At 36.2% G+C, this 17,033-nt stretch overlaps 1 protein-coding gene across 1 annotated transcript; it reads left to right on the forward strand.

The window, feature by feature from the left end:
* Window positions 1-7,866: 7,866 nt before the first annotated feature.
* Window positions 7,867-11,942, forward strand: LOC107796412 (geraniol 8-hydroxylase). Its single transcript, XM_016619175.2, has 3 exons — window positions 7,867-8,400; window positions 10,102-10,565; window positions 11,033-11,942. The coding sequence occupies exons 1-3, from the start codon at window positions 7,983-7,985 to the stop codon at window positions 11,636-11,638; spliced, it is 1,488 nt and encodes a 495-aa protein (XP_016474661.2). The 5' UTR covers window positions 7,867-7,982; the 3' UTR covers window positions 11,639-11,942.
* The last annotated feature ends 5,091 nt before the right edge of the window (window positions 11,943-17,033 follow it).

Consider the following 17,033-nt stretch of genomic DNA (forward strand, 5'->3'; position numbering starts at 1 on the left):
CTTTAACAAATTAATGATAAAAGTTCTATTCATCGATAGAAATATGAAGATTGAGCATAACTTTAATAATGAGACATAGTATTGCGAATTTATATCTTCACTTGTTATTGGTCGTGTCTTAGTTCATTTGTCCTTCCTTATTATACACTTTTATTAATTTGATATCTTAAACTAATTTGTATTTATTCATGAAGGAGTAATATTTTAATTATCATACTAATAAGATTTTATTAATTATTTACTTTTAGGAAGGTAAAATATGGAGTTGGATCATTTTTTTAAAAGAAATTATAAGTTTTTAATTATTTGAAAGTTAAAGACGTTATACGTGATTTGTATGCATTAGTTATACTTAAGAATCATGCTAGATATTATTTTTCTATGAGTTCCTTTAATTTTCTTTTAGTTTTTAACTTTTAATTTATATTTTATATTTTATTAATTTATAAATTAAAATTTTTAAAGATCCATGGGATTTACGCCCCCGCCTTTTAAAACATTGCTTGTAAGTAGCGTATAACAGATTGTTTGATTAGTTTTTTGTGGGGACGCAGCACACACACATACACACACATATATATATATATATATAGTTTTCTTCATTTTTATGTAATTTTACATGTTTATAAATATTTACTGTCATTATATTATTTTATAAAATATTAAAAATTCAATATCTATGGGGCTTACTGTTACAACCCGCACTTTGGGGTTGTAAGTTCGGCCAAGAACTGGTGAGAAAAGAGCCTTCTGATCGTCTGACGTAGAACAGTCTACTCGGGCAACTTGGGCTTTTTAATTTTAAGCATATATAAGGGGGGTATAGGTGATGAAAGCTCCGACCTGCCTCCCTCATACGCGCTGCCACCGAGCCGTATAGAACGAGCTACCTTGGGGGCGAACCCCAAGGGCCTGCCTAGATGACTCAAGGGAGTGTCAAAGGTATCCACACGAGTTTGGGAACTCGTGTGGGTTGCGCAACGCCTTAGGGCCTGCGTTGGGCATCAAAAGGGCAGTGGAGGCTGCTATTGTGGAACGGCCAGCCCCGCGGGCTGCCGAGTGTTGGAAAGAGACCTCCACGCCGATTGGATACTTGACGCACCTGTCATAGGGGCATCATGTGTCGACTTGTGAGCATGGCTTTGATTCAGCCATGCAAGCAAGGGTCCGTTGGCCTAAAGGTGCAGGTGTGGGCGACACTGCACTACTTCAGAATGGAAGCAAAAGGGCTATGTATGGGCATGGTACGAAAGAGGCGCATGACAATGGCCAAGGGCTAAAGGTTGCCTTACTCGGGCGAAGCACGAGCTAGTTGCGGATGCACTAGGCGAGTGTCAAGCTTGAGGATTAGGCTGTGCACGCGGGAGCGATGCTCAATCTTGGGCTAAGGACAAGGCATGTCCTAAGCCAAGTCCCCAGGGCGCGCATGGATTGTGATCCTAAGAAGGAGCGCCACGACATGTCTAGGGCCAAGGGCCTAGGCATCTTACGGGCGGCACAGGATCGTGCTTGGGAAATCCTGGGACAAGAAGACAGGCTGGCCCGCGGCCGAGGGGAGTCCGCGGGCGCCGCACGGGCGAGCAGGTGCCGCTACCCAATGTAAGGAAATTGGCCCGTAACATTACGCCTCGTGCCTCGGGACTTACGACTCGATGAGACATATGTAAAACCTCTCGCCTTGCGCCCACGAAATTTAAAGGCATCCACGGCATATAAAAGACCGGCACTCAACCCCACATTTGAGTATATTTGACTTCAAGCCATCGTACCTTTTTCAGCCAGCCATGTGCAGTGCCTAAATCTATCTCTATCTTTGCTGACATGATTCATCTGAACCTCTAATGGCTTTTCACGTGATAAGAAAACCACCAACCTTTTCCCATCAAAACACTGTCAAAGAATTTTGGACTTCAAATAAAATGGATTAGCCCATACTATCAAATGGAACTTTATTCATATCCGTAGTGTGCAGTTTGCATCAAACTAATAAATGTAAAATATATTCATATAAATATTTATCATGTAACTGATAAATTGATATGTTATTTTATTAATTTGTGATTCTTAAGATTAATTAAGATCAAATTATTTGATTTGATAAAAATATCAAGAGTGAATAAATATTCTTTGTACTTCAACTTTTTTTTTATAGAGTCATTTAATATTCATAATCCACTGATCCGACTAATACAAGATCATATCGTGCATAAACCGGAAACGCTTCCCACTAAAAATTTCGCCGACTCGAATCTAAGATGCGTGAGTGAATTGCATCCATCCATCACACGTGTAAATCAAGTCTACTGCATTAATAATTCATACGTAGCAAGGAAAATGCACGTAGCTTTTTCAAACCTTTCTTCTTGAACGTATATACACACAGAAAAAATGAAAAACTTGCCCACTTCCATATATATGACTATTTTCGACAAGACCTCAAAGACTCCAGTATAAAAAGATAAGCAGCTCCAAATCTCTAGTTCGTAAGCCAAGAAATTTATAGTAAGAAAGAAAAATGGACTATGTATCCATTTTGCTCGGACTGTCATTCGCCTGGATTTTGGTGCGTGAACTCATGTCACTTAGAAGAAACAAAAGCTCTAAAAGACTTGCACCAGGTCCATTTCCTTTGCCTATTATTGGAAACCTTCATTTGCTCGGTGACCAACCTCACAAATCACTAGCTCAACTCGCAAAAGTTTATGGTCCAATTATGAATCTCAAATTTGGCCAAATAAACACAGTGGTCATTTCCTCATCAGTCTTGGCTAGAGAAGTCATGCAAAAACAAGATTTGTCCTTTTCCAAATGGTTTTACAAATGGTTTCATATACAATGCTTCTAGCTAATCTAAGTAGGAATTACAAATACAGCACTCTAACAAAGGTACAGCACAACTAAGGACATATGGTAACACAGTGTTGGAAATTGGTCCTTTGTTCTGCTGTCCTTCGTTCTTGAAGTCTTGAAGTCACTTCCAAGATGGAAGCACACTTGAGAGATAAGCTTAATCGTTTTTGAATTATTCAAGTGTGTGTTTTTCCCTTGCTTCATGTTGATAATATACAAGTGATGTCACTTGGACGATGCAAGCAATTATCTCGTACAAGGCATGCTTCATAAAGTGACAGATGCATTGTTTGCACCGTTGCCTGTGTGCAGAGAAAACAGTGCAGCGACTTTACAACTGTGGGGAGTTGACTTGTACTGTCAGCAAGGGAACTGATGTCCATTTGTTCCCTCTATCGTCTCTTTGACTCTAGTTGTTGGAACTTGTGGCAGACTTGAGACTTGTTGTTCTTGAGCACGTTGAGGATGTGTAACAGGTTCCCAATCTGATTCTTATCATAAAGTTTGTTAGATCATCAAAATACAAAAAGTCACATAACTTATCAGTTATCAGGGGTCACTCCTTTCATCAACAAATACAAAGCAGAAAAATTTTCAATGTTCTTTGATGGCTTCTTCACATAAAATGGTAGAAGTTTTTAAAAAAAGTTTTAAAATACAAAATTTTACTTTGCTTTCAATGCGTGCATGTGAGTTTTGAGATAGTAGTGACGCCCCCGTACGTCTCTATCTTAGCATGTTTTGGCCAGACCTAAGGGCATCTCCAACCTTTACCCCTATTTTGGTCACCAAAATGGGAATTTCTCCATTTTGGGGACAATTTACTCCAACCATTCCTCCATTTTTTCCCCCAAAAGAGAATTTTTTTTTTATATTCTTCTCTCTTCTATATTATATTATTATCTTTCGTTTCAATTTTATTTTTTAATTTCCATTAAACAAATTCCATCTTTTATTTTCATTAATTTGTAATTTCCATTAAAAAAATTCCATAAAATTTTAAATAATATAATTTGTAAGAAATTATTATAGATTAACTAATAATTCAAATAAACGTGAAATCATTGTGATACAAGATTAATTAAATACATATTACATAACGATAAAATTCATTCGAAATACTACATAAATATTCAACTTCAACCTCTAGTATTCTCCCATAAATGCTCTATTAATGCATTACGATGTACAAAATGAGCATCTTTGTCCTTAATTCTTCTATGTCGAGCTAAAAAATTTTGAAATCGTTGATTTTCATCTACTGCCATTTCTACTATTGGAGGTGGACCTTCCAAATCATCTTGAATTGGTGCATTAAGATCACGCTCATTCTCGATTATCATGTTGTGCAATATAATACATGTAGTCATTATATCATGTAGCACTTCTTTTTGTCAAAAAACGTGACGGTCCTGCAACAATTGCAAAACGTTGTTGCAATATTCCGAATGCACGTTCAACATCTTTTCGACATAATTCTTGTTTCATCGCAAAATATTTCTTCTTTGCCGAACGTGGCTCACGAATAGTTTGCACAAGGGTTGACCACTTTGGATATATGCCGTCAGCTAAATAATTAATTTTTCAAAATTATACGTCAAAGTTAAGATGAAAAATTAATTAGGTAAATATATTATATAAACATAATTAAGTATATATAAAAAGATAAATTAAAATATTAAATAATAAAAATAATAATATTTTAATAGGGAATAGTAAATGGGGAGATGAATAGTGTGTCCCCAAATTTGGGGAGACACTATTCACTCCCCATTTTGGGGATAAAAATGGGGGAGGGTTGGAGTGAAATTTCCCCATTTTTGTCCCCAAAAATGAGGAAATCCCCATTTTGGGGACAAGGTTGGAGTTGCTCTAAGCATTCAACTTGTATTTGTTTTGTACGTGACAAATTTTTCATAAGTAGTAATGTTTTGAAATTATTGAAAAATCCAACTAAAACAATTGTCCGCCTTTATAAATGTCGATCGAGATAGGGTAGGATGTAGATTTAATACTAATAGCGATTGCGGTGACTGAGAATTGGCCAGGCCACCAATATTGCTTGGTTATGTAATATCTCATATTTAGGGTGTGTTTGGAAAATATTTGTTGGAAAATAAGTGATATTTTAATTTATTTTTTGGTGTTTGATTAGACAACAAAATTATTTTTTGAAAAATATATAATCTAAGCAAACATTATATAGGAGACGAAATGGGTAAGGGCGGGGAGGGTGGTACGTGGGGGTCTAAAAGCCAGGAATAAGGGTTGGAGAGGTAGGGTGGGGCGGGGAGTAGAGTGCGACTGGTGGTTGGGGGTAGGGGTGGGTGGGGGAATGGGGTTGAGGGTGTGGGGATTGGGGTGTGGAAGCTAGCACTCAACAGTGTTTTAAAAGGCTTTTCTAGGACTCACCCAGGGCTCGCTCCTGGGCGGGGCACTTGCAAAACACCATGGGGTTTATGTATGGGGCTTAGTTCTGTGAGGCTTACGCCCCAAGCGCCCGACCGTGCGCCCTAAACACGCCTAACGCCCAACACTCGGGGCTCGCCTAATAGTTCTAACGCAAATCACGTGTCGAATTTCCTAATTAATATCGTTGACCTTCAAAATTCTTTAACAAATTAATGATAAAAGTTCTATTCATCGATAGAAATATGAAGATTGAGCATAACTTTAATAATGAGACATAGTATTGCGAATTTATATCTTCACTTGTTATTGGTCGTGTCTTAGTTCATTTGTCCTTCCTTATTATACACTTTTATTAATTTGATATCTTAAACTAATTTGTATTTATTCATGAAGGAGTAATATTTTAATTATCATACTAATAAGATTTTATTAATTATTTACTTTTAGGAAGGTAAAATATGGAGTTGGATCATTTTTTTAAAAGAAATTATAAGTTTTTAATTATTTGAAAGTTAAAGACGTTATACGTGATTTGTATGCATTAGTTATACTTAAGAATCATGCTAGATATTATTTTTCTATGAGTTCCTTTAATTTTCTTTTAGTTTTTAACTTTTAATTTATATTTTATATTTTATTAATTTATAAATTAAAATTTTTAAAGATCCATGGGATTTACGCCCCCGCCTTTTAAAACATTGCTTGTAAGTAGCGTATAACAGATTGTTTGATTAGTTTTTTGTGGGGACGCAGCACACACACATACACACATATATATATATATATATAGTTTTCTTCATTTTTATGTAATTTTACATGTTTATAAATATTTACTGTCATTATATTATTTTATAAAATATTAAAAATTCAATATCTATGGGGCTTACTGTTACAACCCGCACTTTGGGGTTGTAAGTTCGGCCAAGAACTGGTGAGAAAAGAGCCTTCTGATCGTCTGACGTAGAACAGTCTACTCGGGCAACTTGGGCTTTTTAATTTTAAGCATATATAAGGGAGGTATAGGTGATGAAAGCTCCGACCTGCCTCCCTCATACGCACTGCCACCGAGCCGTATAGAACGAGCTACCTTGGGGGCGAACCCCAAGGGCCTGCCTAGATGACTCGAGGGAGTGTCAAAGGTATCCACACGAGTTTGGAAACTCGTGTGGGTTGCGCAACGCCTTAGGGCCTGCGTTGGGCATCAAAAGGGCAGTGGAGGCTGCTATTGTGGAACGGCCAGCCCCGCGGGCTGCCGAGTGTTGGAAAGAGACCTCCACGCCGATTCGATACCTGACGCACCTGTCATAGGGGCATCATGTGTCGACTTGTGAGCATGGCTTTGGTTCAGCCATACAAGCAAGGGTCCGTTGGCCTAAAGGTGCAGGTGTGAGCGACACTGCACTACTTCGGAATGAAAGCAAGAGGGCTATGTATGGGCATGGTACGAAAGAGGCGCATGACAATGGACAAGGGCTAAATGTTGCCTTACTCGGGCGAAGCACGAGCTAGTCGCGGATGCACTAGGCGAGTGTCAAGCTTGAGGATTAGGCTGTGCACGCGGGAGCGATGCTCAGTCTTGGGCTAAGGACAAGGCATGTCCTAAGCCAAGTCCCCAGGGCGCGCATGGATTGTGATCCTAAGAAGGAGCGCCACGACATGTCTAGGGCCAAGGGCCTAGTAATCTTACGGGCGGCACAGGATCGTGCTTGGAAAATCCTGGGACAAGAAGACAGGCTGGCCCGTGGCCGAGGGGAGTCCGCGGGCGCCGCACGGGCGAGCAGATGCCGCTACCCAATGTAAGGAAATGGGCCCGTGACATTACGCCTCGTGCCTCGGGACTTACGACTCGATGAGGCATATGTAAAACGTCTCGCCTTGCGCCCACGACATTTAAGGGCGTCCACGGCATTTAAAACACCGGCACTCAACCCCACATTTGAGTATATTTGACTTCAAGCCATCGTACTTTTTTCAGCCAGCCATGTGGAGTGCCTAAATCTATCTCTATCTTTGCTGACATGATTCATCTGAACCTCTAATGGCTTTTCACGTGATAAGAAAACCACCAACCTTTTCCCATCAAAACACTGTCAAAGATTAATTAAGATCAAATTATTTGATTTGATAAAAATGGATTAGCCCATACTATCAAATGGAACTTTATTCATATCCGTAGTGTGCAGTTTGCATCAAACTAATAAATTATATTCATATAAATATTTATCATGTAACTGATAAATTGATATGTTATTTTATTAATTTGTGATTCTTAAGATTAATTAAGATCAAATTATTTGATTTGATAAAAATATCAAGCGTGAATAAATATTCTTTGTACTTCAACTTTTTTTTTATAGAGTCATTTAATATTCATAATCCACTGATCCAACTAATACAAGATCATATCGTGCATAATCCGGAAACGCTTCCCACTAAAAATTTCGCCGACTCGAATCTAAGATGTGTGAGTGAATTGCATCCATCCATCACACGGGTAAATCAAGTCCAGTGCATTAATAATTCATACGTAGCAAGGAAAATGCACGTAGCTTTTTCAAACCTTTCTTCTTGAACGTACATACACATAGTAAAAATGATAAACTTGCCCACTTCCATATATATGACTATTTTCGACAAGACCTCAAAGACTCCAGTATAAAAAGATAAGCAGCTCCAAATCTCTAGTTCGTAAGCCAAGAAATTTATAGTAAGAAAGAAAAATGGACTATGTATTCATTTTGCTCGGACTGTCATTCGCCTGGATTTTGGTGCGTGAACTCATGTCACTTAGAAGAAACAAAAGCTCTAAAAGACTTGCACCAGGTCCATTTCCTTTGCCTATTATTGGAAACCTTCATTTGCTTGGTGACCAACCTCACAAATCACTAGCTCAACTCGCAAAAGTTCATGGTCCAATTATGAATCTCAAATTTGGCCAAATAAACACAGTGGTCATTTCCTCATCAGTCTTGGCTAAAGAAGTCATGCAAAAACAAGATTTGACCTTTTCCAATAGGTGTGTTCCCGACGCTCTCCGTGCCTGCAATCACTATGATTTTTCTGTTCTTTGGTTACCAGTCAATCATGACTCTCGCTGGAGAACACTTCGCAAGATTATGAACTCTAACATCTTCTCAGGTAATGATTTAAAACAGAGACAGATCTATGATTTAAATCTTGTGGGCTCAACTTTCATGGTTTCTAGTATTGAACACTTTATATTTTTAAAGTTATGGGTTTATATTTACTATTTTTACAATTTTAATAATTTTTTACATATAAATTTTTATTCCGGATTGAAAGTTCTGAGTTCAGTTGAACCCATCGGTTCAAGCCTCTGGTTGCAAAACGGACGGGTTGAGTCAAACTTGGGCGGATCAACTTGATAAAAGAGTCATGTCCGTAGAAATGACACCAGTTAGTCATTTTAAAGGATTGTTATTTAAGAATTAACGAGCATATTCTGAATTTCAGTTTTCAGGACAAAAATATCATGAATTGCCCTAAAGTTAAGATTTTTAGTTTAAAATTTCATGACAAAATAAGTATTGACTAATCTCTAAATAACATCCCTGGTTATCTGTGCACTTGCCTCGTCATGTCCCGGCTCGCTCAAAGTTAGTTTGTGTCAAACAGGTTGGGCCAAGATGAATAAATAAGGGATTCTTTATACAAATAGCCAGTCGAATGTACTATTTATTTTTCTAGCCACTAGATTATATATTGATTATATATGATTATACACATATTATACATGGATTACACATATATTATACATCCGCTGGCTAATTTAAGTTAACATATCGTAACCTAACTCGTTCAACATGATCCAACCTCCTCTTTCTTTAATTTGATTTTTGTAAAATATAGATCTAATAAATGTTCTTGAATTATTAGTTTAAATTCATTCAAATTTACATAAATTTCATTCTCCAAAGTGAATTTTGTGCATTTGGGGTTGCATTTTGATCCTTCGGGTAATACTTTTTTGACTCGTTTTGTAATTTAGCAAACAAACGTGTCATAACCCACCCAAAGCCTCAGAAATAGGGGTGTTCAAACCGAACCGGAAAATCGCACCAAACCGAAAAATCAAACCAAAATGATTAAAAACCCGACTAGGTTTGGTTTGGTATTGAGTGAAAAAATACGAGCCAAACCGACATATAAATATATAATTTTTATATATACTTTTAAGATTTTATATGAAATTTTCTTTAAATAATGTCTAGAAATATTTGGGATTCTCTTATGGGATATAATATTTAATAGAATATGAAGCGCTCCATATTTATTAACCTTAAATAATGGGTTGTATGATCATTTTTTTATCAAGTGTTACTGAAATGCGTCAATCTCGTTGTTCTTCTATATTCCTATGTCAAGATCTATTAAATTCTTATATCTTTTTCGAATTTGAAGTGGGGGTGAGTCTTCATCATCACATTGAATTTTATGTTTAATTATTAAAATTCGGTTAACCTTGAAAGTGTATATCAACAAAAAATTATTGTTAGACGACAAAAAAAATAACTATCATGTGTTACTAAGAAAATTCTCCCATAAAAATATGTTAATAGATAATATATTTGTAATTTTTTAAATTACTAAACATATATTTACTTATAAAAAATTTAACAAAGTAAGATTGAAATAATATTTAAGTAACAAAAAGTCCGAAAAACACGACAAAATCGAACCAGTCCAAACTGATATAGATGGTTGATTTGGTTCGGTTTTTAAAAACCGAACCAATCCGGTCCATGTACACCCCTGCTGCTTCGAGTTGGTTGAGTGGTTTACTAAAAGTTAGATTGATTTTATCACATGTATTCTCAGGTAACAAGCTTGATGTTAGTGAGCATCTCAGAACTAAAAAGATCCAGGAGCTAATTGATTTTTGTCACAAGAGTGCCAACAATGGTGAAGCAGTGGATATTGGCAGAGCAGCTTTTAGAACTTCCCTGAATTTGCTGTCAAACACCATTTTCTCTAAAGATTTGAGTGACCCATTTTCTGATTCCGCTAAGGAATTTAAGGACTTGGTGTGGAACATTATGGTTGAGATTGGTAAACCAAATTTGGTGGACTATTTCCCTTTTCTTGAGAAAATTGATCCACAAGGTATAAGGCGGCGCATGACCGATCATTTTACTAAGATTCTTGACCTTATGAGTGGTTTGATTGATGAGCGGCTAAAGGAAAGGAAAATGAGAAACTATGCAAATGTTGATGTTTTAGATGCCCTTCTCAACATTAGCCCAGAAGAGCTTGACAGGAATCACATCGAGCATATGTGTCTGGTTTGTTCCCTGCTCCTTCTATTATTTGTGAGGTTGCCATAGATGGATGATTAACACATCTAAAATTCAGTTGACAGAGAGAGTATACTTTTTGAATATTTAATTCTATTATGTTTCAACATCTCCTCCCGTGTGAACTTTTATTTTTCATAGCCTGTGAAACTATGTTTTCTTTTTTTGTTCTTTTGCTAGTAGCTTTGAACTCAGAACATGTTAACCACCTCATTTAAAAGTTTAAACTTTAGATAAAGCACACTTTTAATTTATTGAATTTTATTATGTTTCAACTAGTTTTATGTTTGTTAGATTGGTTAAATTCTTGTGGCAACAACGCCCCGCCTTAGGTCCCCTTTTTTCCGTGACCACATTTCAGTTTGACCAATTGAAAGCAACATATGCTATGTAACCTTTTACTAGATTATATGTGGCATCTACATCATAGGATCTTACAGTAGTAAGTTTTACAGGACTTGTTTGCAGCAGGGACTGATACAACATCAAATACATTGGAGTGGGCAATGGCAGAACTACTCCAGAATCCACATATTTTGGAGAAAGCCCAAGAAGAACTTGCACAAATGATTGGCAGAGGTAAACTAGTAGATGAAGCTGATATTGCACAGCTACCTTACTTGCGATGCATCGTGAAAGAAACCTTACGAATACACCCTCAGGCTCCTTTCTTAATTCCGCGCAAAGTGGAGGATGATGTTGAGCTTTGTGGTTATATTGTTCCAAAAGACTCGAAAGTTCTAGTGAATGTGTGGGCAATTGGGCGCGACTCTGTCCTATGGGAAAATCCTTTGGTCTTTAAGCCAGAGAGGTTCTGGGAGTCAGAAATAGATGTTCGAGGTCGGGATTTTGAGCTCATACCATTTGGTGCTGGTCGGAGAATTTGTCCTGGATTGCCTTTGGCGATCAGGATGATTCCAGTAGCACTAGGTTCATTGCTAAATACACTTAACTGGAAGCTACAAGGTGGAATTGCACCTAAAGATTTGGACATGGAGGAAAAATTTGGTATAACAGTGGCAAAAGCTCAACCTCTGCTAGCTATCCCTATTCCACTGTAGGAATAACGTTAAGACTTTAAGTAAGTATATTACGAGTAATATAGTAAGCAACCGTATTTCTTTGTGAATGGATGCAGACGCAGTACAAAGATTAAAAATATATATATATGAATCGAGCCAAAAGCATTTGGATGAATCATCACGTACTGTCAAAGGAGCAACATAGGACATTTGTATCTGTAGAATATATCCTTAGGTATCCTTAAAAATAAGACCATGTCTAATTTTAAGTTTTGGCTCCTCTCCTGAATGTATCCTTAATTCGAAGTGCAACTGATGATATATTCCTTTGCTTGGCATCAAACATTTTCTATTTTTAATTTTGGCTAACTCGTCCACTTAAGCCTAATTCCAAGTAGAGAACTAATGATATATTCATTTGCTTGGCACCGTTGAACTAGTTGTTATTAAAGACACGCTCGAGGCATACTTAAACCTTAGTGCAACTGCAACAATCAACATATCCGAGCAACTGCACCTTATTTAGGTAAAACAGAGAAAACTATCTGGGCACTAGACTCCCGCATCCTCTCGCAATCCCACACGGCATATGAATAACATCACCTCGTGGTATTTAATTGGTCTTCAAAAATATTAGCACATGAACGCTTGCTAATTTTAGCAGTTAATGGGTAATAGTTGCAGGTAGGTCTGGGCATGTATCGGGTATAACTGATAGCCCGAACCGATAAAATGATATTGGGTTATCGATATCGGGTTATTGAGTAAATAGTTTGGTAACGGTTTAATGTTATTTGACTATTGAGTTATCAGTTCAGGTTTCGGTTTGCCCAATTTTATTAACGATTTAACCGATAACCCAATAAGCTTTACCAAAATTATAATTTTACCCATTAAGTATATAGAGTATGAGTATTTAACGGGCGGGCTGGGACGGGCTGTACACAAAAAAACTAACCCGTCCGTTTAACGTTCCGGGCTGAATTAGCGGGTTGTACATTTTCGGGGTTTTTTTGGCCCATCCAGATTCGGCCTTAACGGGTCCGGACCGGGCCAGACTATTTTTTTTTTTTTTAACTAAATTTTGTTATTCTTATTTTATGTTATTGATACTTAAGTGTTTGCAAACTTTTAAGGCTTAGAATTAAACTTTGAAGTTTAAAATTTTAAATTTGAAAGTAAGTGGCTACAAAAAATTATTTAACAAGACCAAATTTGCAAGTTCTTTTTTGATTTTTTTATTTTTGAACTTGCAAATTAAAAGTTTATAACAATTATAAAAAATAAGAAATAGTACATCACATGTTTTGCATCATTTTTGGAAGTTCATCCATGTCAACATGAGGTTCTTGATTTCCGGCATTGGTTGAATCGGAACCATAAACCATTATATCCCGGATTTCTTGGTCCTCCGCTTCATCTACCTCGCCACGCTCTTGATTTCGCCATTTTGATCTTATCCAATCTCTGAAGCACACTAAAATTTCCAAAGTGTTGTTGTCCAATGAATGACGGATATCTCCTAGTTGCTGTCTTGCTTGGCTAAATGCGCTCTCTGATGCGACTGTTGAAATCGGCACATTTAGCACGTCTCGAGCCATGGCCGAAAGAAACAGGAAATTAATTTGAGTTGCTCCTCCACCAACCCAACGATAGAAATTCCTTTGTGCGGGGCTCTGCTGACTTTTGCAAGTAGAATTGGAGTTCATCAATATTCCTGCTACTGGTTTGTTGATGCTCTCCTGGTGTAGACCAAATCAAATAATCTTCAACACCATTATCATCCAAAGCACCGGTCCCAGATGTTGAAACTGAACTTGAAGGAATATTTACATCTACAACAGAAGAAGCATCAACAATGTTAGCATAATAATTATATAAAGTTTGTAAATGTTTGTGTAGATCAGAAATACAAGTGTCAATATCAGAAGTTTCAGTTGTTCCAATATCCGTATAAGAATATAAAGCAATGATTAATTAGCGACAAGTGGTCATTTTGATAGAAGGGTTTAAAATAGCACCAATTAGGTAAATAAGGGGAACTGGGTAGAAATATTTTTTAAACTTATCTAGCATAGATTCAACAACAGAAGTATATCTTTCTTTCTTCTTCAAATTATGTAGTAAAAGAGAAATTTCAGCAATATGAACTAAACCATTTGCAATAGTAGGATAATAAGCTCCAGAAAACTCAAGTGTAGCCACATAAAATTTTTGTAAAGATTTTACAACATCTTCAATGACATCCCAAGTTCTAGATGTTAACAAACAGCTAGGATCGGTACAATGAGAATTAGCAACTTCAGTTATAGGCATTCTATATTTATAACAATATTTTAAAAATAAATAAATATAATTCCACCTAGTAACTATTTCTTCAGGCATGAGTCTTGGTTATAGTCCATAGTGTACACATTTTTCCTTAAATGCATTTAATCTAGCACTTCTATTATTTCCTTGAATTACACCAACAGCTCTTCTAACTAAAGTGATATCATCTCTAAATAATTCAAGGCTACTCTTCACAATCAGGTTATAAATATGACATGCACATCTAACATGAAATATTTCAGGAAGTGGTGGGTGTAGATGCAATTTTAATATTGTAATAGCAACATTATTGTTAGAAGCATTATCAAATGACATACACAAAACTTTCTCTGCAAGATTATAAAATATAGCAACTTCATGGATAGTATTACTTATAAATGAACCAGTATGACTTTGATCTTCATCATATTTAAAAGCAATAATACGTTTTTGCATACAAAAATTATCATATATCCAATGGCATGCAACAGTCAAATAATAATTTTCATTTACAACACGACCAATATCAAAAGTAAGAGAAACTCTACAAGAAAGACTGGCGAACAAATAACGTATATATGTTTGATATTGTCCAAAAAGCCTAAAGATATCAGATCTACAAGTACTTCTAGGAATACCTTTAAACAAAGGGTTATAAATTCTTTGAATATAAGTAACAAGATATGGTGAAGCATCAAAACTAAAAGGTAAACAACCTAAAACAATCATTTTAGATAATTCTTCCCGATCTTTCTTAATATCGTATTTACTCATTAACCCCCAAGTACCCGGGTTAAATTTTTGTTACCCATCTTCCTCATCTACTTCCCAATCAAGAGGGTGGTTCTCTACCATGTGCCTACGAAGTTGACCCGTTCCCCCTCCCTTACCGGTCTCATTTTATAAACATCCTTAAAAATTCTACATCTTACATAATTTTTATCTTCTTCTAGTCTGTCAAAAAAATTCCAACACTTACTTCTTAATCTTCGATTCTTCTTAATAGGGAGGGGAGGCCTACTTGTATTACCACGACCTCCACCCCTAATATTTTGAGTTTGACTAACATTACCAGGTGTAGCTGGTGGTGTTTCAAGATTATCAGGTGATTGAATATCATCTAAATTATCATCTAAATCATCATCCATACCATAATTTTCTTGAAGTCGCTCATAATCTACATTTAAATTTTCAGGTGAACTTTCAGAAATATGCGTAAAGCTACTAGAAGAACCAGCACCACTTCTTGATCTTTTGGAAGTTTTCTTACTACCACCTCTACTAGTGCACGCTTTTTTGGCTGCTCTAAATATATCCATTATGTAAATTAAATTAATAATTCTAAATAATAAAATAAGTGTACACAAAAGAAGAGAAAAAGATGGAACGAGTGTACCGGGATTTCGGATTCCGCGCTAAATTTGATATCAAAAATCAAACTTCAATTGATAGACTGATACTTGATAGTTGATACTTGATACAACACTTCACTTGAATACTTGATATTTGATAATAATAATAATAATAATAATAATAATAATAATAATAATAATAATAATAATAATAATAATAATAATTTTGTAATGGCTAAACTAAATATTTGATGAAACTTGAAATAATTTGTAATTGAGAATTTAAGAACAATAATCAATATTATCAAGAGAGAATTAGAGTAGTAAGAGAGTGAATTGTGAGGAAAAATAAAGAAGAAGAAGAAGAAGAAGAAGAAGAAGAAGAAGAAGAAGAAGGGGGGCTATTTATAGTTTTTAAAAGATTAAAATTGTAATTTAGCAAATATTAGGGGTGGGGGCTATTTTCTTAAGGGGTAGGCCGAAATGGCCATTTCTGCAAAAAATGGTCGTTGGCCAACAGTCATTTTTTAATTTGACCGTTGGCAACGGTCCAGAAAATTTTAAAAAAAAAAATTGTAACGAAAACTGGGTTGGACCGGGCTATGGCCTGTTAACAGGTTACCGGGCTAAGCAGGTTTCGGTGCACCGGTATCCAAAAAATTTTCGTCTAAAACCCGCTCCCCGCCCAACTCGTCCCAGTCCTCCCCCAAACACTACAATATCGGGCTGAGCCGAGCTGAACCAGGTCGAATCGGGTTGTAAACGGACTAGTCCAGCCCGATTAACAAGTATAATATAAAGTCACCTTATGACTTCATTCTCTCAGTAGTTACTCTTTATCTTCAGACTTTAATCCTTATAGTAAGTTTTTAACTTTTTCTGAATTTCACATCTTAATTCTTCAATTAAGATTTTTAGCTTTTTTATTGATTTCTTTTGTTGCAATGATTTTTAGTATTTACAAGATTAAGATTTTATTATTTTTCTATCAATTATGCCGCCCGCCCGCAGTGAGATAGTTAGTAAGATTAGATTGTTAGAATGTCTTATTCCTTACTCCTAAGTCCTAACTTATAACTTTGAAATTTGACATCATTCGTTGGGATTTTCAAATTTAAAGAAAGCAGTTAAAATTTAATCCCTCTTTTCTTAAGAGCAAAAATTCAATTCCTTTCTCTTAACAGTGTAATCACGATTTCTATGATAAAAACATAAAAAATTTAGATATTTTTTATTTTTATCGGGTAAACCAACTAACCGATACCCGATAACCGATGTCTTATTGATTCGGTTATCGGTTTAGTATATTTATAAATCGATAACCGATACGCCGAACCAATAACATTCACAACCGAACCGACCGGACCGATGCCCACCCCTAATTGCGGGACCAATAATCTGAGAGAATCTGTCACTCGCATAATTTCAGAGTCTATTGGAAGTTGTATCTATAGCATTTCAGAGATTTGGTCGAATGCAATATCTTTGATATCGCGGACTTCATTATAATGCAGAAAGCAAATTTATGGAGTAAAAACAGAAATTTAAGCGGGCACCTATGGCATGCCAGGAAGCATCGGTCATAGTAGAAAGAAACTAAACAGGATGCAGCGAACAGAAACCACAGGCAACAACAATAAACAACCACCACCAAAGGGATAAAGGCTCAAAATTCGACAACCCAGGCTGCTTCAGAGATCAAGTCAGCTGGTGGTAAAAAAAAATAGGGTATACGAACAAGGCAGACACACACAGAGACTACTGCTGCAGAG

This window comes from Nicotiana tabacum, chromosome 17 (genome assembly GCF_000715075.1).
Source record: "Nicotiana tabacum cultivar K326 chromosome 17, ASM71507v2, whole genome shotgun sequence".
Classification (NCBI taxonomy): Eukaryota; Viridiplantae; Streptophyta; class Magnoliopsida; order Solanales; family Solanaceae; genus Nicotiana; species Nicotiana tabacum.